We start from the raw sequence: 22,500 nt of genomic DNA, 5'->3' as shown, positions 1-22,500 counted from the left end.
TGCAGGCGCGTAGCGTGGTCATTTTTTCAAGTACGCACAAGTACATATGATCTAGAAACCTAAGTAAACTGAGGGAAAAAACTGCGTTCTTTATTTCTTGTCGAAGTAGTTGTGTGAATACAAGCAAAGAACAAAGCGTCTTGCCCTTATTTTGAGCAAACTTGGCGCAAACAAAACATTGTTTTGGTTGTGCTAGCGTGACTGGAATCGTCAAGAACGTTCTCGGAACGTCGCTCCTTTGTCACGAACGTTCTTGGAACGTCGCTCCTTTGCAACCTTGCCTTTTTGTTGCACGCTGGCCAAACAACACTGCATTGTTAGTGCATGCTATAGCTTTTGTTTTAGCTTTTAGAATTTAATCAAAGAGGTGCTTTCATCACGAAATCTTGGTTGCGTACAAGTAAAATGTTAAGAATAGAAACAATTGCTAAATATGTCAACATTTTCTGGTCACTTCAAGTACGCACGTGCGTATATGCGTATAGGACGCTACGCTCCTGATCTGTTAACCTCATGCAGTTCATTACCAAAGCGAGACAATTCAAATCATTTTGTTTGACAACAAAAACATTGTGGGACTGATTTCCAAGAAAATATCACCAATTTTAAAGCATCAATACGAAATTTCATTTTTATTATTGTCTTGTTTACGGTCTTCGATTCACAACGGGAACAAGGATGATATTAATGAAAAAAGAGGTGGAATCCGGATTATAGCTGAACATATCTGAAATGAAGGAACGATCCTCACCAAATTTTAAACATACATATTAATTTAAAGAAGCCTGAAATAAGGCCCAGGGTCCAATCTATGACCTCGCACAAGTGCGTTAGTATTTTATAAGCCGGATGACAACGAGCTTTGTGGTGAAACCCAACTTTCAGCCTGACATGTGCTATTAACCTGCCGTAAATCCTGTTTTAATCTCTGTATTAAGTAAGATAATCTTAAATTTATCGAAGCCTCATTAACTATCGGATTAAATTTCCTTCGAATATATGTTTTTAAACTCTGTTATGTCGCTAATTTTGCATGATCCCGGCATGCTTTTGGTCACGGAGCGCATCGCCCTATTCCGAAGCAGCAATACGAAAATTTTTTATTTTCGTTGGTATGTAAATTTAGAGACAAATGAAATATTTTTATGATGGTTAGGGCGATGACACTTGTGGCGTGCAACTTGCAATCAAACGTACAGTATGAGAATCTGATCAGTGCACTTGAACAAATATTAGAACGCGCCGATGAATGAAATATCAGTTCTCTCTCATTAAATCTAAGCATAATCTTTGCCATTTGGAAAGCTTTATCTGCGTTGACATTCCTCATATTAGAGACCCAACATAAAATCCTAACTGTAACGATGCGTTGATGTTAAGCCGGTTTTGGTCCGTAACACCATAGGGGCCATATTATTCTAAAAAATGATGTCTATAGCCGCGGCATAGTGATAGTGATAGTGTATGGTGCATAGAATATAGGATAAAAGTATGGTACAAGCTGTTTTAAAAATAAAACTGTGTAGAATCTTCTTAAAACCAACCTCCACGAGCCTTGATCATTTTGAAGACACTTGAGCGATATCTAAGCCCAATGTAGAGTTTACTTTTTTCTCATCTTAGTACTATGCTTGATCTTGTAACTAACCTCTGTTGTTTATGGACTTAAGTGTAGCAGGATGTCCATGAAACTAGCGTTTTTCAAAACAGAGAGGGTTCATCGCGACTTTCATTGGCTACTGGTATTCGGTAAATGTTTGTTGGCAAAGTTCCTAGTTCATTTTAAAACTCTCCTTAATGTTTAAAACTAATAAGGACTCGCTCCGCTTGTATATTGCAAGATTTATATTTCGCAATTTTTGGACTCAAGAATCGAAGTAAAAACTTTAGGCTTGTCCACTGAGTTTTCGGCATTCTTTTGCACTGGTTTCTAAAGAATAACACAGTGAAGTTAGCCCCACCAAATTTTCGCTTTTGCGGATAAATATTCTACACGACTATTTTTGCTCCTTTATCCCCATTGCGTTAGAAAGTTATTATTCTGGAAATTTAATAAGCATAAATCCCGTAGTTTTCCTATAAACAACATAAATTATGAACGGAAATTTAACACTGTTAGTATATACCACACAAATCGAGCTTTTAAGTTTCCTGTAGCGCGCGTTTTCATTGGTTAACTTAGCGGCAATTAACAACATTGTTAAGCTACGAGCAGCTGTAAAGAAACAAAATGGCTTTTCCTAATCGTAATCGTTGTACTAGGTAAGTTTGTAACCTTTTTTCTTCTTAACTTTGATCTGTTTATTGTTACTATCAGTTTAATAGGGCACACAAGATACCCCGGTGCAGTAAGTAGTTAGTAAAGTGTTCTATAAACTCACTTTTCTTCTCCTCAAGAAGTGTTGCTGGGGTAAATCAATGTCGATAATGGTATTATTGGTATTAGCATCCAAACAGTTAATTTTGTCACTTCGTTTAGGTTTTTGGTTGATTAATCTCTTCGGCAAAGTTTTCGTCAGCTAGGGTTTGAGTTTAGATTTTCGTTTTTAAATACAATTCTTGTGACAAAAGATTAAACTGCATGAAGGACGTAAACGTGGAATTTAACCCTCTAAGCATGCAACTTTGCGGGAATAATATTGTTTTCTGATCAATCGTTAGAAAGTATTTGCTGGCATTCAAGGAATAATATTGCTATTTTGAAGGAATCTTTGCCTGAAAAGTAACGTTTTGTTATTTCTAAGCTTAGGCGTGGCTTATAAAATGACCCCCTTTTTCAATTTAAAATTGACTTATCTCCTACGATGCGTAAAGAGACGGTGGATAGTTAATTCAGTAAAACAAGATATTATTTCAAAAACCCGTAAATTATTGATTGGCTTCGCCCACGAATACATTAGCATGATTAGGACTGCTCCCGGCACTGACTTAAGAGCTGGCGCGCTAATTCCATTGGTTTATTATAATTTTGGCCTTTTTGACCTTGAAGCAGGTAACTTGCAACTCTTTTCCTTGGAACAAAGCTGTGGATTTTAATACACCGTTTTTATGCCCAAATATGGACAGAAATAAGATCACAGCTGCAATGACTCGCGGGAAAATGCACGAGCTATGTTACATCCAAAGAACGAAATTTTTAAACTAAAAAAACCCCAACTTCTGACCGAAGTAAATAAACTAGAGTAAAGTGAATGAACGTTCTTTCATCTTGCATCATCACACACTGACACCCATCGATTCTCCAGATTCTTGCGCAAAAACAACCCTTAAAATGTTGTGATCAAATTTTAATGCTGATGTTCCTTAGTTCGATCGGCTGGACAACGTGTTTTAGGAACCAAGAATATTGTTTTTAAAATACGCGTTGATTAAGAATTCAGTGTTTGAGTTACTAGGATAAGATTCCTACTTGAACATCGCTTTGCAACACTGGAGAAATCTGTAGACGTGCATGTGATATTTATTGTTGATGGGGTCGAGCTAAAATTAGCGATGCTATCCCCACCAAATTTCGCACATTGTTGGAGAAGTACTAGCAAATAATAAAACGATGATAACCAAAGGAAAGTAAAACTAGCAACAACATAACGTTTTTTTTGCGTTAATCACAAGTAAAAATATGCGAGATTTAAAAGTACTTGCCTTTAGGTGTCTTGAATTCTAGGCTTCCTTAGTAATTCTTCGCCCTTTTATGGTATCTTAATAAAATCACCTGCTTAATTGAAATCGTCAAAAAAGTATAATTAATGTAATGGCATATTGTGTGAAAAACGCTCCGTGTCAAAACATCGTTAAGTGCCATTCACAACCGGCTTCCTTTGCGCACATCTCACGTAGGAATGTTTTCAGTTTGGAATAAAAGTGACTGCATGTGCAATGCACACACACATACAAGAAGACGTACAGTAGTAATCAAGTGGGACTAATTGTATCCGCTGCACAACCGGCCGTGCTTTTGAAATTCTCTGACGAGGGTCGCTGGGGATGCAGTTGATTGAAAATTGTTGGAGTTGAGACATTCTTGATAATAGACAAAGAAACAATTGCAAGACAAAACGTAAAGGTTTGAATTTTTTATATTCGATGTGATGCTCGCTCGCTTATCAATTTGCAAACATTGTCATGGCGCAAAACTAAAACAAGCGATTTTCTCATTATCTCCAGAACCAGCGAAAACTTTAAAATATCACGGAGAACCTGGTGGGTGAGCACGCCTCCAGTAGTGAACTAAAAGGAAATGTTAGGTTCTACGACCTCACCGGCAAAAAAACCCAGTCATGAAATTTATCGAAATGGTTCAAGTGTGTTTCGTGGGTAATCACAGTTGATTTGCAAGCTTGCCCTTTCAAGTACTCCTCATCCGCTTCGTGTTTACAGAAATCTCTATTTTTCTGTACGCTCAGGTATACCCTATTGTAGGCGGGGCCGTCCAAGTTTCCATGCTTGGGGAGAGATTATTCACGAACGACCGCCCAGAGCTCTTTTATCGTTAATCTTGATATATTACCTTACACTTGATATTGATGGCGCTTCCTCTTTTTTTCCAGAAATGAGCGACAATTTATTGCATCAATTGGTGTTTCTTGTTTGCTTGAATTTCAATATGTGGAGAATAAAATTATCCAAACGTAACTTGAAGAAAAGAAACGATTAATCCATTTACTGGAAATAAGTTCAAAATTCAAATGATCAACATTTGCCAAGGTGTTGCAAGACATTTCCTCACATATTTCGTCTCTGTCGTTTGGTGAAACGACAAAACAAGAATGTTGTTATGGGCAGCCGTCACCGCCAAAAATACAAGCCTGGTTAATGGTTAAGAATAAACCAGAATGGTTTAATTGTCCTTTGTAGAACGGTTTATCAGAATTTGAAAAGATGTATTTAAAACACAAACGGAAAAGTCACCTTTAGTGAAATGAAATAAAGCGAAATGGTTTAGTGTTGCAGCAAATGGTTTGCGCCGGAACCGCGAGAAATACAAAAGTGAAATGGACAAGTCAAGATTGAAATGGAATAGTCAATGTGGGGTCTTACGTCACAACCCATACGTCATTCAGATAAATATTGGCGCGAATTTGCCCCAACGAGGCAAAAAATAGCGGAAGTTTTATCCTCTTCGAATGCATACTCACGATAAGGCGATAAGACGTCACGCATGAGTAGTCTCAAGTCGACTTGAGTTTCTGTCGCAATGATGGCCTACTTGGACCCAAGTAATCATGAACTCGCCTTTTATTTCCTTCAAAACGGTGATTATTAGGATAATATACATATGAACAATAATACCCAATGTCTTGAGATAATTCCACTCGATATTGATGGGTCTTGATGCGGCTTCCTCTTTGTTCCAGATATAAGCGACAATTTATTGCTTCAATTGATGTTTCTTGTTTGCTTCAATTTCAATATGTAAATGATTATAACTATCGAAACGTAACTCGAAGAAAACAGAAACGATTAATCAATTTACTGGAAATAAATTCACCCCTCCCCTTCTGCGCTGTAAGGATGCGCAGTAACAATTGGCGCGAACGTCCTTAAAGCGTGTAACTTGCAACTCTTTTCCTTGGAACAAAGCTGGGGATTTTAGAACACCAATTTTATGCCCAAATATGGACAAAAAGAAGATCGAAGCCGCATGCGCGGGAAAATGCGCGAGCTATGTTACAACCAAATAAGGAAATTTTAAAACTTAAAAAATCTCAGCTCTGAACCAGAGTTGAAACGCTTCAAGGTCACGAGCTTCTCATAGAGCTGGATTCAGTGTATTCACGAGTAGCTTCATTGTGCCAATATCGTTTCATTTACCAAGTAAGATTAGCAAAAATAATGACATTTTCCAAGCCATATTTGAGCTACTTGGTCTACGTAGTATAACACGACTAAAAAATATGAATGTACTCTATTTATATACACTGTATTTTTTCCTTTCCCGTGCAGATATACAGAAATTTGCTGAAGTCAGTAATACTTGGATGAAAGTCGTAATTCATTGTGGTTGATTACTAGCTGCACAGACAGCCAGACAGTGATGTTGGCAGTTCGGAGCTTGTATTTTAATGAGAATAGGCCATTTCTCGGCAAATCTTAACGTTTTTGAGCAGGTGCATGTCTAATTCTTCAACTTGAAAAACGTTCGTCAATAATTAATGAAAATTCAAAAAATTTTCCGCGAATCCCCCATACAGTGCTTTCAACAAAAAGATTTGACGACTAGCGAGACATAACTTGATAACCTCAAAAAAGAGTTCGTAATACATGTACACAGGGGTATAAAAAGATATTAGAGATAGATACGGCGAACGGGAACAGTCACGCTGACATTTGTGTTTCGCAGCGAACAAATCAGGTTCTTTCCCTCTTGTTTGATAAGTAGGTTGTGTGAAAGGCAGCCAAAGGGCTGATGTTAGCTGGAGATATAGAACAACTTCATTAAATAGAGGCATAATTTAGAATAAGAGGATTCTTATGCATTTTTTACAAGCGGCAACCTGCTTTTGCCGTTTGCATGGAGTTTCAGGTGAAGGCAATGATAAATCAGTCTTTAATGACACCCTTCTCGCTTCCCTTAAATTTTAATTGCGATTTCTCCAGTTCCCCTTTAATTAAGCTTTCTCAATTAATTCGTGTCGATGTTAAAAATTCCTTCTTTCACTTAAACAGCGCAAGGAGCTTGTGAAATGAAAAAGAGATGCCATTTGATTGAAGTTCATCATTTGGGAAAACCTGATTTGCAATCTTCTTAATCGCTAAAGAAACATGCTGTCTTCGACAAGGTGCTATGCAAATTTGTCGCTCTCACAAAGTTCTTGATGACATCTAATTGTCATTAAACCTTTCCCGGGGCGGTATGGAGTTTCATTTTTTTTTCCGACGTTTTGTTGAAGGAGCATGTTCAACAGTCAACCTTTTTTAAAGAATAATACTCATAAATAAAAGTTCTTGTGAGTGGTCGTATGCAACAGATACTGTATGTTGTTCAATTTTGGCATCTTGAAAACCCGATGTCCCGGGTTCAAAAGGCGATTATTTTAATGAAGGCAATGCGCTGGGCGAAACGGAGTACTTTATTTATGGCGTTATCGTATTTTGCGTTTGCAGACAGAATTTACAATGTTACCAAATGTCATGACAGTTATGGCTACAATTTGATGAAGTAGCGTAGCACATATACATAGCGACGATTACAGTAAGAAAAAAAACGTAATGTAAAATTTGAATAAAAAAGTGACTATTTCAGTCCACCATTTTTAAAAACCCAGCAAATGATGCACAGCTTCTGTGTGGAGTGGTCTTTGTGGTCGCGGACCGGTTCACGTTTTCTATCCACAGCAATGCTCAACAAGTTAAATATATCATAAGTGGGAATTCAGCTACCGATTATACGATTTTTTGGGACAAACTGTAGCTTGTATAGTAGTACAATGCAGTGTGCTATTAGAAATACTCACTCTTAAAGATCTTCTGATCCGGTTCTCACCCTCATTTGAGGGGAGAAATTCAGTATTTCACGGTATCTTTTCTCCGCGTCAACCAAGGAAGTGGCGGGTACTGAGTGTTTAAACAGGACGATCGTCGGTCAACAAGTGCTTATATATAAGTTGTAGTCTTGCTTCACTGCCAAGAACATGAATATTTAACTAATTTTGTTTCGTGCCAGCATAGACTTTTAAGCAGGAAAAAAGAATCATGAAGATCAAATAGCGCTTTGGATCAATTTCATGTTATCCCGCCATGCTAATGGATTGATGACATTTCTGTGGTTGAGTTTGTATTGACGGCCCGACCCATAAAAAGGAATAATAACAAAAAAATACGTCAAAATAAACCTACCCTTTATCTTAATGTGATGTTTTATTGTTGTTCGTTTTTGATTACTTCTTAGCAAGTTCTATTTTTCTCATACACAGTACTTTTCGCCTCTCGATCCGGAATTATCAACGGCTGCGTGTGAAGGGCATTTTCTTCATTCAAAAAAGACCTTAAAAGAACCCTGCGAGCTGAGGTTATTGAATAAACCCTAATTAACGTTCAAGTAATATTCCGGTTACTTTATTTAATGGGATAAATACAGGAATCTATTTCACTGCCGGTAAACAAACATTTAATTGTGTCCTGGTGTTTTCAATGATTGCTTCTCTCAGAGTTTCCAGAAAGCAGAGCGAATAGTGCGTCATAGGTCACACTATGATTAAGGGAAATATGAAAGTCTATTCAATTAAAGTTAAAAGGGGTCTCTATTGGCCGTGCAAGACTCGCGCTGTTTTGTTTACGGGGTCCTAGGAAATAGAAACCTGATTTTTCTTAATCGATAACATCTGTCTCTAACTCTTGAAAGTGATCCGCCAAAGAGAATGAAAATAATCTAGCATTTTCAAGCTTTTTTCCTGGTATACCCCTAATGTATCTTTTTCAAAGTCTGTTTGTTTTTGGCAGTGTGTTCAATGTTCACATAAAAAGGGCCCGAAAGAGAGCAATCTTGACAAAATAAACATTAACAATACGGACTAGATAAAACTGAAATTGTTTCTCTTATTATTAGAAGAAGAAAAGAAAAGACAAGTCGCTTATTAGCTAAAATTAAGCTTACGGGTACGAAGGAGGGATTATTAAAAACAAATTTTTTTTTAGGTCAAATGAATAAACAAACACATCTCGTATACTTTTGAAGATGAAAAAACAGACGCTGGAGAACATACTCTTTGGTAAATTATCAAAACAAGCCTTAGCTCGGGTCTTAAAATGTAACTGGAGAGAACAAACTTTATGGAGTGATTGGAAAATGAAGATTTATTAAACCCCACCGTGCGGATATGAAAACGTCACTTTTCCGCAATGCACGTTCGTTGGACGGTCAATAATATTCTCATGACCTTTGTGGCAGAGAAAAAAAAATCCAATTGTCGTATACACATGTACAGTACCTCTTTTAGTCCCAAATGGGGTTAAAAGGGACATAAATTATTATTTGATATAAAAAACAAATTGTTGAGCCGAGGTTTTGATACAAAGGTCCTTTAAACAGTCGATCGAAGATGAACCCGTAAGGCCTGTTCCAAACGTCGTGCTACTGCCGTTCTGAACTCAAATTAAACTGGTTTGGCAGTGGCACGACGATGGCACGGTAGCGGTTTCAAGCGTCGAACCTACAAAAGACAAAACAAACCATCCATCCAGCGTAATAGTATGCAAATAATGCAAAAGACATTAAATTAATTTATGAATTGAGTTCGGCGCAACAATAGCACGCCGTTTGAAACCAAGTCGTGCTACTGCCGTGCGGCACGGCAAGTCCTGCCGTGCTAAGTAGTCGTGCCGAACCTAAGTGCCTTAAATGGTTTCAAACGGCGTGCTACTGCCGTGCTTAAATCGAAAGGACAATTTCATTTGAGTTCGGCACGGCAGTAGCATGACGTTTGGAACAGGCCTAATAGTTTGACAATATTGCTGGAACAGTTGGGACTGAGTATGCATGTATGTATGTATCTTACCTTTACCAATGCGCGTGCGTATACTTTGTAATCCTCGACTCCAGTTCGTACCATATGGAAGATGCAATTACTTTTTTTTCAACAACATTAAAGCGTTCCAAATCTCACGTTAAATGGACAAGGGTAGAACTGAGCTGTGTGTTGGAAAGGGATCTGTGTCGTGGTCTAGGGGGCGACATTTCTCTCCCTTCCTGCCAACCAGAGGGGAGGTATCTGAAAGGAGCGAAAGATCAAGGATTGAAGTCAGAACTAGAACTTGGGACAGTTTTCTCGGCCGGTATCATTTTTATACAAAAATTTGGTTTTATCAACGGAGTTGATAATGTAAATAGGCTACCGTACAGAGATTCTAAAAGCTGACGTTTCGAGCGTTAGCCCTTCGTCAGAGCGAATCGAGGGATTATGGGTTACGTGTAGTTTTTATAGTAGAGTAGGAGCTACGCTATTGGTGGTAACATGGCAACGTGAAAAATAGGAATATATTAGTTAAATGAAAAGCGTTCGTTAATACCGTGGGGATTAAGGGTGCCGATTTGAAAGATGAATTTTTGTTCCAGATTCTTGCGGCTTTCCGACGTACCTAGATGTAGGGAAAGGCCGCAGATAGCCATGTGTTTTTTGGAGTGGTTAGGCAGATTAAAATGGCGAGCGACTGGCTTAGATGCATCTTTGTCATTCTTCTCAACATCGCGAAGGTGTTCGCGGAATCGGTCACCTAGTTGTCTAAAAGACGACTAGGTGACCGATGTGGAACAAAAATTCATCTTTCAAATCGGCACCCTTAATCCTCACGGTATTAACGAACGCTTTTCATTTAACTAATATATTCCTATTTTTCACGTTGCCATGTTATCACCAATAGCGTAGCTCCTACTCTACTATAAAAACTACACGTAACCCATAATCCCTCGATTCGCTCTGACGAAGGGCTAACGCTCGAAACGTCAGCTTTTAGAATCTCTGTACGGTGGCCAATTTACATTATCAACTCCGTTGATAAAACCAAATTTTTGTATACTACTTCCCCACCGACGCAGCACCACAGTGCCACAGTTTCTTTAGAAACTACCCCTTCATTCAGAATCTCTGTACGGTGGCCAATTTACATTATCAACTCCGTTGATAAAACCAACTTTTTGTATACTACTTCCCCACCGACGCAGCACCACAGTTTCTTTAGAAACTACCCCTTCATTCATTTGTTACCCCTTCATTCATTTGGTATCATTTTTAGTTCGAAAGTCATCAAAATGAGCTTATATCAGAAATCATCAGCCATGTGTTTGGTCATTATAACATATACGTAAGCAATTAATTGGGTCTAATTTATTTGGAATCAGTGAGCGTGAATACTGAATCAAAACACTTAGATAATCGAGTATTGCAAGCGTTTGATCTGAAAACGCGCGACATCTTTCGTTACTTATTTGCATGCAAGAGTGTAAATTTCAAAGTCACATCTGCGCGACTATTCCCAAAACATTTCAAAATCATTCTCAAGTCTTGCATCATCAACTTGCTTCACAAAACTAGTTTTCACTCATTTTCTCAAGGATTGCGCTTCTTTTCAAAGCTTTCGCGTTGAGGTGCTTAGATAGATAGATAAATATGTTTAATCACTCTTCTTGTAGCATTAGGCTAAATTACAAGAGGGGTCAGCAAAGCTAAAACAAAATGTCAATAAATATAATACAACGCAGTGCTACGTGTACTTGAAAGTAATGAACCTGTCTGTACGCTGGAGTCTGTTGATATTTGTGACCTGTCTACTAGAACCTGACCGAAGACCAAATCCATGGTTGACGCTTGTTCGTTCGGGAAGCAGGCTTGTCAGACACGGGAAGGGTGATACAGATAGATCCTGGATAAAGCGTACACAGGTCTGGTTGGGGCGCTCTGACAGCGTCTGCAGACCCGCTCGAACCAGCGCCTGGCAGTAATTCAGGTCGGGGAAAATGATTCTCAGACGTGCTTAGACGAAGATCAGAAAATAACTGCAACCGTGTTCGGTTTCCGAAAACGCGATGCAGAATCTCTCTCTCTTTAGCTACCTTATTGCCAGTGACGATTATTACGATAAAATCGCTCTAAGATCTGTTCGGAAATCCTCAAAGAATCTCTAAATTAATAATACATATGCATAAGAATCGTTTACTTACGTCGAAACTTCCGTACAAGGCTTTAACATTTTGTTTTAATTAATATTTCGAATCACTTTAGACCACACACTTCCTGGTAAAAGCCACTATGTAGGATCTCTATTTTGCGCAAATGAAGATAGCAAAATGGGTTTGAAATCAAAATGATTCTTATTAAGATGAAATGTGACGTTTCATATATTCACGCTCCCCAGTCTCCCAGCGTTCTCTATTAAAAAAAAATTCTTGTTTTGGTGGTAAAGCATACACTTTTTAATTTGGCGAACTGCTCTACGCCAAGTAAACTTGATAGTTTTTGGCTGTGTTCATCTTTATCCGGCCGGTTAAATGCCTTATAAATGGAACCTCCATCATAACAAGTAAACTAGTTTACCTAAATGGTAGAAATGCTGCCGAGAGGAAGGGGTATGCTCATTTTTTTGGCCTTTCCGAAATTCAGCAGAGAACTGGGGCGAGTTTCAAGTTTTAACTAATCGATAAAGTGACACTACCACATGAAAGATCATGTTGAGATTGGTCATTTGGCCAAGTATGGTGCTTTTAGGGTGAACAGAGACCAAGTTATGGACCTTGAAACATGGTTCAAAATCCATCGATACAAACGTCTCTAATAAGCATAAGCATAAGCATATAGTGAACCACTATTCTACGATCGCACCTAATTTTATGGTTGTGTCACGGAATTTGGACATTAAATACTTCGGGTTTGGACTGGATATTGACCAAGATATTGTAACAAATTCCTTCGAACAAAGTGTAGGCTACCCGTAGCCTCTTGTTGAAAATGAATCTACCTGGCCACTGAAGACCAATTTCACACAATTTTTTGAGTAATAAATTCTCCGATTTAGCTGAGTTAAAAATGAGTGACTGAGACAAGTGTTAATCCCATAGTGTACTAGTATTTCTCATTGCAAGAAATTTCTCGAAGTATCAGGTTAGTATACGGTCATCTCTGACGGGGATTCTAAGGAATGAGCGCAGAAATAAATAAATGATCATCTGCTTTCACTTTCAGTACTAATGATAAACAGGGCAACTTGGGAAACGTCTTTTTAAAATTATATTTTATTTTAAATCGTGAGTTTGCCAGTACATATTTCTCAACAAATTATGAAGATTTATCAGCAACTTTAATGACGACGGCTAGAACAGTGGTGAATTGTTTTGTAATCTCAAGAGGTCTTAACCACAAGGCAGACTATTAGCATGGATAAACGACAAAGGGTTTTTTTTTCTGGTAGTTGTATGACGCTATCGTCAAAATCAGGGATAAGACATCGTTCTCGAAAGTATTTATGGGAAACGAATCACTCATACAACTCAGTGCGGCATCTGCCATTTACAAATTTACCGCTTACCAGTTTGAGCCCTCGGACTCCTCAGATCATTTGACTACTAACGATGCTAACTGTCGGTTGTATCAAACTTCTCATAATCCCTATCTACGTTTAAGCTGTCAGGTAAAATTGCTTTGTATGTTGAATTAAAGGAATTTATTTGAAGAACAATAGAATTCCAGCATAAGAGAGGTTGCGGATTAGCTCGGATTCAAACCCTAGCCGAGCGAACTTTAATGGGGTTTACCTCATATTGCTGAAAAAAATTATTACTTTTATGTAATTAGTGATAGAGACTTTCTAATGTTCTCGGATAAATGCAATTAGCCGTAAGCTCTCGTGTTACGTGACTTTTTTAATTTTGCTTAGCGATGAAAGAACCCACACAATGAAGTCATCGAAGAAAGGATGACTCCATTCTACAGGTTTTTGCATTTCTGCATAGAAAGACAAAGTGCGCTATGTACTTCGCTTATTCATTTTTACTTTCTAATTTTATAACGTTAAAAAAGGTGACATCAACCGGAGAGTCTTCTGCAACAAGAGCTCTTGCCAGTCTCCTTCGCTGGAGTCTATTGGTGTGTCACGCAACACTTACCGCAGAGCAAACCAGGTCGCAACAAAACAATTCAATTTCATTCGAGAAGGCCAAGAATTGATAAATTACGCTTTATTGACAAAGGAACAGTAAACGGTAGGTTAGTCGTAAATACAAGGAAGGCAGTCAAGTATGCAGGGTGGCATACAACCTCGTTCCCAGGGCACAGAAAAGGCCTGGGAATGAGTTCGGGGTGCCATATTGTTCAGTGTTTACCTTCGAATCTTTATAATTCACGGCAGGAACAAAAATTGCTCTGTGGCCGGATTGCTTGATTTATTTAGGTGAGATAAGAAAATGAGTATATCAGTGGTTATTCACGAGCTTTTATCTTTGTTGTAGTAAATAAAAAATGGCGGTCCAGCTCAATTAACTTAATTGACCACTAATCACGATGACAACAGGAGTCTTATTCTTCATTAAGCATTTAAATCTCTTTTTAAGATAAGAAATTAAATATTTTTACTAATTTAAAAGTGACCTTTACCGCACAAATCAATTTTCTGGTTTAGGTTTACCAAGCCATTATTGTACATGACCTATCATCCAATGCTATCCAGATAACGTAGTCCCCGATGTGACATATAAGACCATTATGACCATTTATGGTCATTCAGCTGGTGTGTTGAAAACTTTGCAAGGAAGGCAAAAGTGGTCTTACTGTGTTCGCTTCGCATTGGAAGAAATTGCCGTTCCGCCGTTCCACAAATTCCACTGTGCAACAAAAAAAGGCGTCAAAGTTTGGAAGGAGAATATTTCACGGGATGGCACAGACTAAATGCTCAATATAAGAAGAAAGTAAGCCAAGTAGATCAATTGTTGTTGATTTGAACTTTGAATATCGGAGGTATAAGAAGCTGTTTAGCTACTATATATACGAAACACCATAAAAAACCATTCTTTGCAGCAGCAAATTTACCATGAAAATCGGTTTTAATTTAAATGGAAAGTAGAACAAATTACAGGCACAAAAAAAACGCACCTTGATCAATGACCGGTGAATTGATCAATGACCGGTGAAACCCTAAGAAAATTCATCTCGAAAATGGCCTACCAATATTCTGGATTGTTAGATGCAAGATTATTGTCGACTATAATGCTATCTACAGCACACCCCTTATTCCATCCTTTGGATGAAATCTCTACTTTCGATTGTTTCACTGATATCCCGGCATGACTCTAACTATCATCAGTAGCTGAAAAAAACCTAAAATCCAACATTTTTTCTATTTTCGGACGAATAACGTGGCGTCAGAAGACGTCATCATAGTTTTGAATTTTTCCGTTTTGTAACAGGTGATAAACCTTGACTTTGTTACTGGCTATGTCATTTTCGAACTAGAAGAGCCTTACTAAAACAACAATATTTTGACGGCATTTTAACGACACCAGTTAAATGAAGGAAGAGAAATAGCGAAAAAGAAAAAGACAGTTGCAAGGAAAAAATTGTTCCCGGAGTGCAAAACAACACATGGATAAGTGCGCTTTCTAATAACACAAATTGTCATTAGAATTTATGTTGACGTTCTCTGTATCCGATCGTTTAAAAATATTCACTTTTGGCACCCAGTGTAACATAACAGACCTGTCCACGAAATCCAGAATATCTTTCTTTTTCAGATCACTGCTGCCGTCAAAGGACAAGCATTAATACCGAAAGCCTATACGCCTATGCCCTACAAAGAATTTTAAAATTAAACTACTCTCGCCTTCGCAAGCGCTGCTATTCAGTTGGATTGCTCGGGGTAAGTAGTTCGCCTGATATGCGCTTCTATATTCAAAGTAATCGATTGTACCGGCTAAAGAGAGACTGGAAATCATTCGAAGAAAATCTTGATTAAATTTGATGCAAGGTTCATCAGAATGAAATTTTATTGAAACCAGACACCTTTATATACAGATCGTCTAATTATTTGTGAAGTATTGGCTTGCTAAAGTCAACACGTTACCCGAGGCAATCGCACTTTAATGCGGACTACATCTTTGTCTTTGAAACTCTTTTTCTCAGACCTCCCCATTATATTTTATTGTGTGCAATTATTCGGTTTTTGGTGTTGATATGAAACACATGAAAATAAATTGCAAACTTTGAAGTAAAAAAATCATAATTTTTGAGTTAATTTTTAATATACCAGAGTTAAGAGTCTTAACTGCACTTGAAACTGCAATAGAAAGGAATGCATTTGGCTTATTTTCAAGGAGTTAAACAATAACCAGCATCAAAAGCACTTCTGATAAGCGCTTTGTTCACTGAGAATGTTTTCGCTTAGAGCAATTTTGAGGCCACGAAAAGAAAGGAGATGAACTCAGTATTAAAGTGACCTCGCATTACTGAATAAAAGTCCTTTTTAAAATATATTGGTTCTCTTTGGAAACTACATTGTATACTGTCTAACGTGAACTTATTGTCCGACTATATGCGAGGATAGACCTCTTTCATAATGGCGGCCAAATAAATTATTCTTTTGTTTTAATGCTAATAAGCCCTACTAACCTCGCTACGATGAGCAAATTTCAAAAAAATATTTGTTTTAAAACGAGGGCAGTAGGTCTAATTAACATAAATACAAAAGAATGTAAAGTTGGTCGCCATTTATGAAAGTGATCTATAGGATGCTTGAAGATATTTCGCTCGAGGTGTCTCACGATGCAGATTACGAAGGCTTCAGAAACCAGTAAGCCAAGACTTTTCCTTCTCTCTCTGAGTATATTGACTTTTGAAGACGTTCATTATCGGTCAGATCACCGGGGTAGTAAACTCAGGTACCGTAAGGATTGTAACATCAAGAGCAACTGTTTGTGCTCGCATCTCGGTGGGCCGTGCGGCTTTAGTTTTCAGTCCTGCTCCGGCCATCTCGCATAAACCTCGTTCGGAGGGTTTCTTTGAAAAGTTTCCCAAAAAAGGCGCGAAAGACGCCGTACTGGTCATCTGGTAAAATGCATCCAGTTCGGCATTGAGCTCAAAAGGTGTTTCTAAAAACGACCGGTTTATAGCGGAAACTATTTAAGTTAGCTCTTGTTGAAAATGGAACATTGTGGTAAGGTGCATTCATTTCACCTGGACGAGGGAACAAGACGCGAAAAAGAAAATTGTCTCAAGAGCCTTTTCCGCGTCGTGTTTCCTGCGTTGGACGGCGTAAGAGATAGAGGGGTCATCGTACTACTTGAGAAATGCTGATGTTCAGCATTTAAACCTTCCTTAGAACGCAGGTATTATTAAAAAAGATAGATTTCCGGATTTGACACCTCTCGAGGGTTACGTTTATTGATTCTAACCCACCCAAAAAAAAAAAAAAACAGAAAAAAAGAAAAAAGACTTGTCTTGACTCGAGTTGTTGCTAATCATGCATAGAAATGATTTTACAAGTGAAAGAAAAGAAACTATATAGAATAATCAGTTCAACGGAAAAAACAGTTTCTTCAATCAGAACTTTAATATAAATTTATTGTTTTCTACGATCTAATTATGATGGTCTTGAGAATCGGTCTCTAACTACTAACAAGAAACACTAATTGTCGCGGTAATTTATTGACATTCATTACAAATAGTGTGAATGGATTGAGGTCTACATGAGGAATTGAGAATTCATCTTATTTTTTGCAATTATTGTCCTTAATGATCGATAGCGACCTTATCCATTGGTTATGGGACTCAATTTCCAGTGTTATTAAAAATTTCATATCTTTTTTTAAAGCCGTATTCAAGCATAGTCGGTTCCATATCAAGGAATTAATTTAACTTTAATCCCGATCTTCAGCATCTACCCATGCACAAATTATAGTAGTATAAAAATAAAAAAGCACTTGACGATCGACCTAGAGACAAGAGGAGATTTCTTAATTTAATTAGGAGAAAGCAGCTCAACATTTCGACCTCGAGTATTCCGTAAGTTTTTTATTTTATTTTAAGATAATTTTTTCTACTTTAAAGCTCTTTGGCCATCCCCTTTTTTTTTCGTTTACCGTCGAATGCGTTTCCTGATATTGGGTCGGTCGGTCGGATTGAAAAAAAAAAACCTAAAAAAAAACATAAGCATCCTCGGAATGGGAGACCTTGGTACCCCAGAATCATAGCTGTGGCGCCAGGAAAACAACAAGACGTGAACGCAAAATCAATATGGCGGAAAAGTTGGTGGATGTTGCTGCAAAATTAAGACAGCGTGGGAAAAAAGATCAACCACCGAAACTCCTATGCGACATAAAAATGGCTTAAAAAACGTCGTTACCAAATTTCTTTTTGGAAAATGCCAAAAATTTGGGTCGGTCGGACGACGCTAAACGGAGAAAAAAAAGACCTTTCTTACGGATAAAATTCCGAAGGATTCCTTCAAATTTGATGATGATTTTGGGAAGAACGGAAAGAGTACAAAGAAATATAAACAGAGAAATGAAAACTCAAAGCGATAAAACTAGAATGGCGGTTGTGATCTAAAGAAACAGGATCAATTTCCTCCCAAGCGGGGGGCTTTTTGACATCAATTTACGTACCCATGCCGAGTGGTTTTGTGTATGAGCGCTGAGTTTTGCATCAAATAAAGAAATGTTGTGGAAAAGTCTTCGAACGAATTTGCCTCGAAAGTTTTCGAAAAAGGAAAGCCACAAGCTTGTAGGAAGAACGAACAATTCATAGTCAGATGCCTGAACTGAAACTTCCTGGTTTGGCATACAAGAAGTACAAGAGATTTCTGTCTTTGAATCTAGAAACTTTTTTTTTTTCAGCAGAGTACTTGTCTGACTTCAGATGCGATAGACATTTAAACCAGGCTAATAAAATATCTTCAATACACGTGCACGTGAAGCCGGAATAAATATCTTCCACTATGAAAGATAAATAACCTGTGGTGATGATTATGTTTGCATAGGAAAAGTGAAAACACAATAGTTCAAGGGAAATTTTTTCATACAGCTTGGTGCTGCTAAGCTCACCTTGCTTTCAACATCGAACTTAATTCAAAATTTCCACCCCCTCCAGATCAAAACCATCATCGCTCAAAAAAGAAAAGAAATGACTTTATGTCCTGGTGTGTGTTAATAAAATTCTTCCTTATAAATGTCAGCGATCAAAGTTTGAAATATATAAATTACATCTAGGAACTAACGTCGAAAAAGAGTGAGATTGACTTTGGTTACGGTTGCATCGGGCTGCCGTCTACAAGCTTCTATCGCCCGCAAACGAAATTAAAGGCATCCGCAAAAATTGCACAGGCAAGTCGTGATTTCACACCACACCTGTTAATTCAAACTTATATTTAAAATGTAACACAAAGTTAATCGACTTGGCCCGTCCGAAATTACAAACTAGCTAATACTCTGCTTCTATCAAACTACCTCAAAAAGTGGTGTGGTTCTGTGAAATAATCTTCCGGTTGAGTATCGCGGCGGGGACACAGATATAGTCAGTGTAAATTTCGACCTGGCTGCAACAGCTCCTTCAAAAACAAATGACTATTGTTTTCAATGTTTTTATGGTAAGCAGGTCTTTTTTCAAATTACCGACATATCGTCGGAGACTTCCCTTATGAAATGCCGAACGAGTTTTCTTTAAATCGTCAGGCCGATTCTATTGATTTGTGTAACTACTCCATCCATCCTCTCGATCGGTATTTATGTTACTTCGACAATGCAAAATAATCTCGTTCGATGTCAACTGACGGATACCGACAGTGTCTCGTGTATTTTTTTGATAATCGTTACTCTGAAGAGCAAGAACATTTAGTTACCAGTGCAAGGTTGCCAGTCATTAAGAAATGAAAGAAATGTATAATTGAAGTGTGGGTTAATTATCGACGAAAGATAGAAATGATCCTCGAGCTTCACTGGAAAATTTAAGCAATTGTCTGTTATAGACACCTGAAAAATTTACTAGGAGGCTTCAACTGGATGCGAACCTGCATGATCTCTGCGATGCCGGTGCATTGCAGCTCTACCAACTGAGCTACGAAGCCTCTAACTTGCAATTGGGAGTTGGTCAATTTGTTGGACTCGTGTGTTCCCCTGAAAGGACTGATGAACGAAAGAAATTCACATTTCTTCCAGAGAAATATATTTGTAGATTGTGTATCTCTTTCAAAGAACTGTACATTTCTTTCATTCATCGGTCATCCCGTTGTAGCCGCCTGAAATTCTCAGGTGTCTTTCGTTGTTTAATCGCAAAAGTGGAACCAGATTCGATGGCCTACAACTATCACAACTATACCCTAGCCAAATGTACTCGTTTCATTCCCTACTGCGTTTTGTAAAATTTGAAAGTGACTTAGGAGATTTCTTTGCAAAAATGCATTTCATACAACTGAAGTCTAACGTTTTTTCTGTGTTGTACATGAAGTTGGCTAAGTGAAAATGAACGGCGTCGACGTAAGCGTAACGTTTCATCAAAATCAACCACGGCCTCCTCCATTTTGTTCAAATGCTCAGACGCGGGGAGTCTGGAACGATTGCTTCAATTGGTCACATATGCATATGGTTTCCTTGTACTTATACACCTTATTCCAAAATGGCCGCCATTTAAATATTCTTTTGTTTTTATTCAAATAAGCCTTTGATGCCTCGTTCTTAAGCTTAAAATTCAAAAGAATAATTTATCTTGAACGAGGCAACAAGGGCCAATTTGTATCCGCATAAATCAGCGGCCATTTTGGATTAAGGTGTCTGCCGAGTTACGTTTTCACACGACATACACAACCTCAAGCACACGAAAAAGACATTTTTTTATCGCCTTGTGCTTACGGCTTGCGCTTGTGAAATGCAAGCTGTTATGCTTGCCCTTGTGCCTTGCGCATGTGCTTGCATCGCTTGTGAAAGTTTGGCGTCAAATTATTGCTATTCCACATTTTTCCTTACTATCTTTCATAAGGATTTTTGTTTTTAAAGGGTTATCTATGGTGTGTTTTTCTTTTTTATCTGGGGTGGCACATTTCTTGGATTTGGTGTCGTCAATAGTATATATAGATTAAATTTGACTGCTTGAATTGCGGGTTCACATTCGATGCCGTTACAGTTATCCTTCGCCGCGAACAAACTACTGGACAAACGCATCCTAAACAAACCATTTCACGTAGAAGTCTCGTCCTAGTAAAGTTAGGATAATAATTGGCAGCTGCTACATGAGAGTACCAAAACAATCATTAGCTTTATTTTATTTAAAAAAGGGTGTACCACGCTGTGTTACGATAAACAGTTTTCAGTGTACCAGAATAATTGAAAAACCCGCGAAACCAAGTAAATGCAAAATAACCATTTAAGGTGAATTGAGAGTAGCCTTCCTTTTTCTTGTCTACGTATAAAGGCTTTCATTAAATTAACGACCAAAAAGCTTGTTTTCACAGGGTTACGCGAAGTAAACTAAATATACTCCAACAGAGTTTTAATTCCAATGTATGAATTTATGTCCTTCATTTAAGCATTTATTTGCGCTTTTATTATATTCAACATTTTACCCACCTCAGCGAAACGGCACAAACAATGATTCATTTTTTTCAATTTCGATGTTCTCATTAATTTAAAAAAAAGCACTGACTCTTGGCTCATAGTCTAACCTCGTCGCTGAATAATTAATTCTCTTTTGAAATTAAAAGCACCAGGAATTCTCATCTAATTTAGAGTGGACACCTTGACGTTAAATGAATACATGTCGTGTTAATGTTTTCAGGTTAATACTGAAACTTAGCACAATATGATGGAATGGCTTTGGATTTATATTAGCTTCCATCGGTGCATCTTGACTGTTGGTTTCATTGGTCTCATTGGGTTTTCCTCGAGCAATTCAGAATCAACTCAACGCGAGGAATGGTTTGGTTCTGTTGAGTGTCCTGAAACACTCTTGGTCGAATGGAACGGACTTCTTTCTCGACCGCCTTATGTGCAAAGAAATGCTACAGTATTGTCTGGAAGTTCTAGTGGACTCTTCACAGGTATTGTATCTCTTGGTCCCATTTTCCACATGTACATCGCCTGGAATTTCAAAATCTGTGTTTCAAAAATGAAATCAACTATGCAGCCTCAATCAGTTTGCATAACCAAATGTTTATTAAACCAAACCACATTACCACTAATACCTAAACGGCAGCTGGAAATACTTGCAGTCAGTCAACCGAACTAAGTTACTGATAAAAATACTAGGGAAAAATTTTTGCTTGGCTTTATTCTGGAGATAAAATGTAGTTTGGCTTCATACCCATCGTTGGAAGAAGAAGAATCTCCTTATTATAAATCTTCTTTAGTGAAGTTACCAAGAGTGATGCTTAAAGAAATAACTTCAAATTTTTCTAGAGATTTATATTTATCTGAAGTCGCATTACTTTTGTAACTTAACTCATCTTATTTGAAAGCGTACTGAGTTAATAGGAAGTTTAAGCAAACGACGACTGCTACGGAAACGACAACGCCACTAAGCAAGAATATTATTGGTCAAAAAAGGAAAAATAATCGCACTGGACGCGCGGCAATCATTACAGTGCTTTTCGTTGGCTTACTTACCATAACGACAACGTGAAATCGCCAAATTTAAAAGTTTGGACGACAACGTGGGCATATAACACTGAACCATTCATAAAAAACCGTTCGTACCCATGCACCCATTTGCAGCCGAGGATAGTTCGCACGCATTGTACAAGGTGAACAAGAGGGAATAATCGCGAAATTCTTACGATAAGTTATATTTGACGTTGTCCTTGATTAAACTCGCTATTGGTGTGCATTGTAAAACAACAATTTGGTAAAACATCAAAATCAAAAACAATCTTCATGAAAATAATTTCTTTTGCATGGACAGGACCCAATGTCCATTGGATCTCGGACTCATAGAAAAAAAATTAACGACTGATGGGACAAGAAAGACAAAAACGTTCCATGTGTGTTTTCTTCTTAGATTTTCTGGAGATGATGCTCAATGAATGTTGTCAGTTGAGCAC

General features: G+C 37.8%; 2 protein-coding genes across 3 annotated transcripts in view; one reads left to right on the top strand and one right to left on the bottom strand.

Moving 5' to 3' along the window:
• LOC138059233 (neuropeptide Y receptor type 6-like) overlaps positions 1–7,660 on the bottom strand; it is a 12,762-nt gene extending 5,102 nt beyond the window's left edge. Inside the window, exon 1 of the mRNA XM_068904794.1 lies at positions 7,455–7,660. The gene's annotated coding sequence lies outside the window, so the exon portion shown is untranslated. The remainder of the gene's footprint in view (positions 1–7,454) is intronic.
• Positions 7,661–14,223: 6,563 nt separating this feature from the next.
• The window catches only part of LOC138059232 (uncharacterized), a 23,964-nt gene continuing 15,687 nt past the window's right edge, over positions 14,224–22,500 (top strand). The window contains exons 1-4 of one of the 2 annotated variants that reach the window (XM_068904791.1): positions 14,224–14,389; positions 15,212–15,336; positions 21,240–21,501; positions 22,458–22,500. The exon at positions 22,458–22,500 is cut by the window's right edge and continues 262 nt beyond it. In XM_068904791.1, the coding sequence (XP_068760892.1) occupies positions 21,264–21,501; positions 22,458–22,500 (281 nt within the window). In that variant the 5' untranslated portion in view covers positions 14,224–14,389; positions 15,212–15,336; positions 21,240–21,263. Of the gene's footprint in view, positions 14,390–15,211; positions 15,337–21,190; positions 21,502–22,457 lie in introns of those variants that run through there. The other variant, XM_068904793.1, reaches the window with a different exon arrangement.

This window comes from Montipora capricornis, chromosome 8 (assembly GCF_036669925.1).
Source record: "Montipora capricornis isolate CH-2021 chromosome 8, ASM3666992v2, whole genome shotgun sequence".
NCBI lineage: Eukaryota > Metazoa > Cnidaria > Anthozoa > Scleractinia > Acroporidae > Montipora > Montipora capricornis.
The sequence above is the reverse complement of the archived record's forward strand: the minus strand, read 5'-3'. Positions and strand labels throughout refer to the sequence as shown.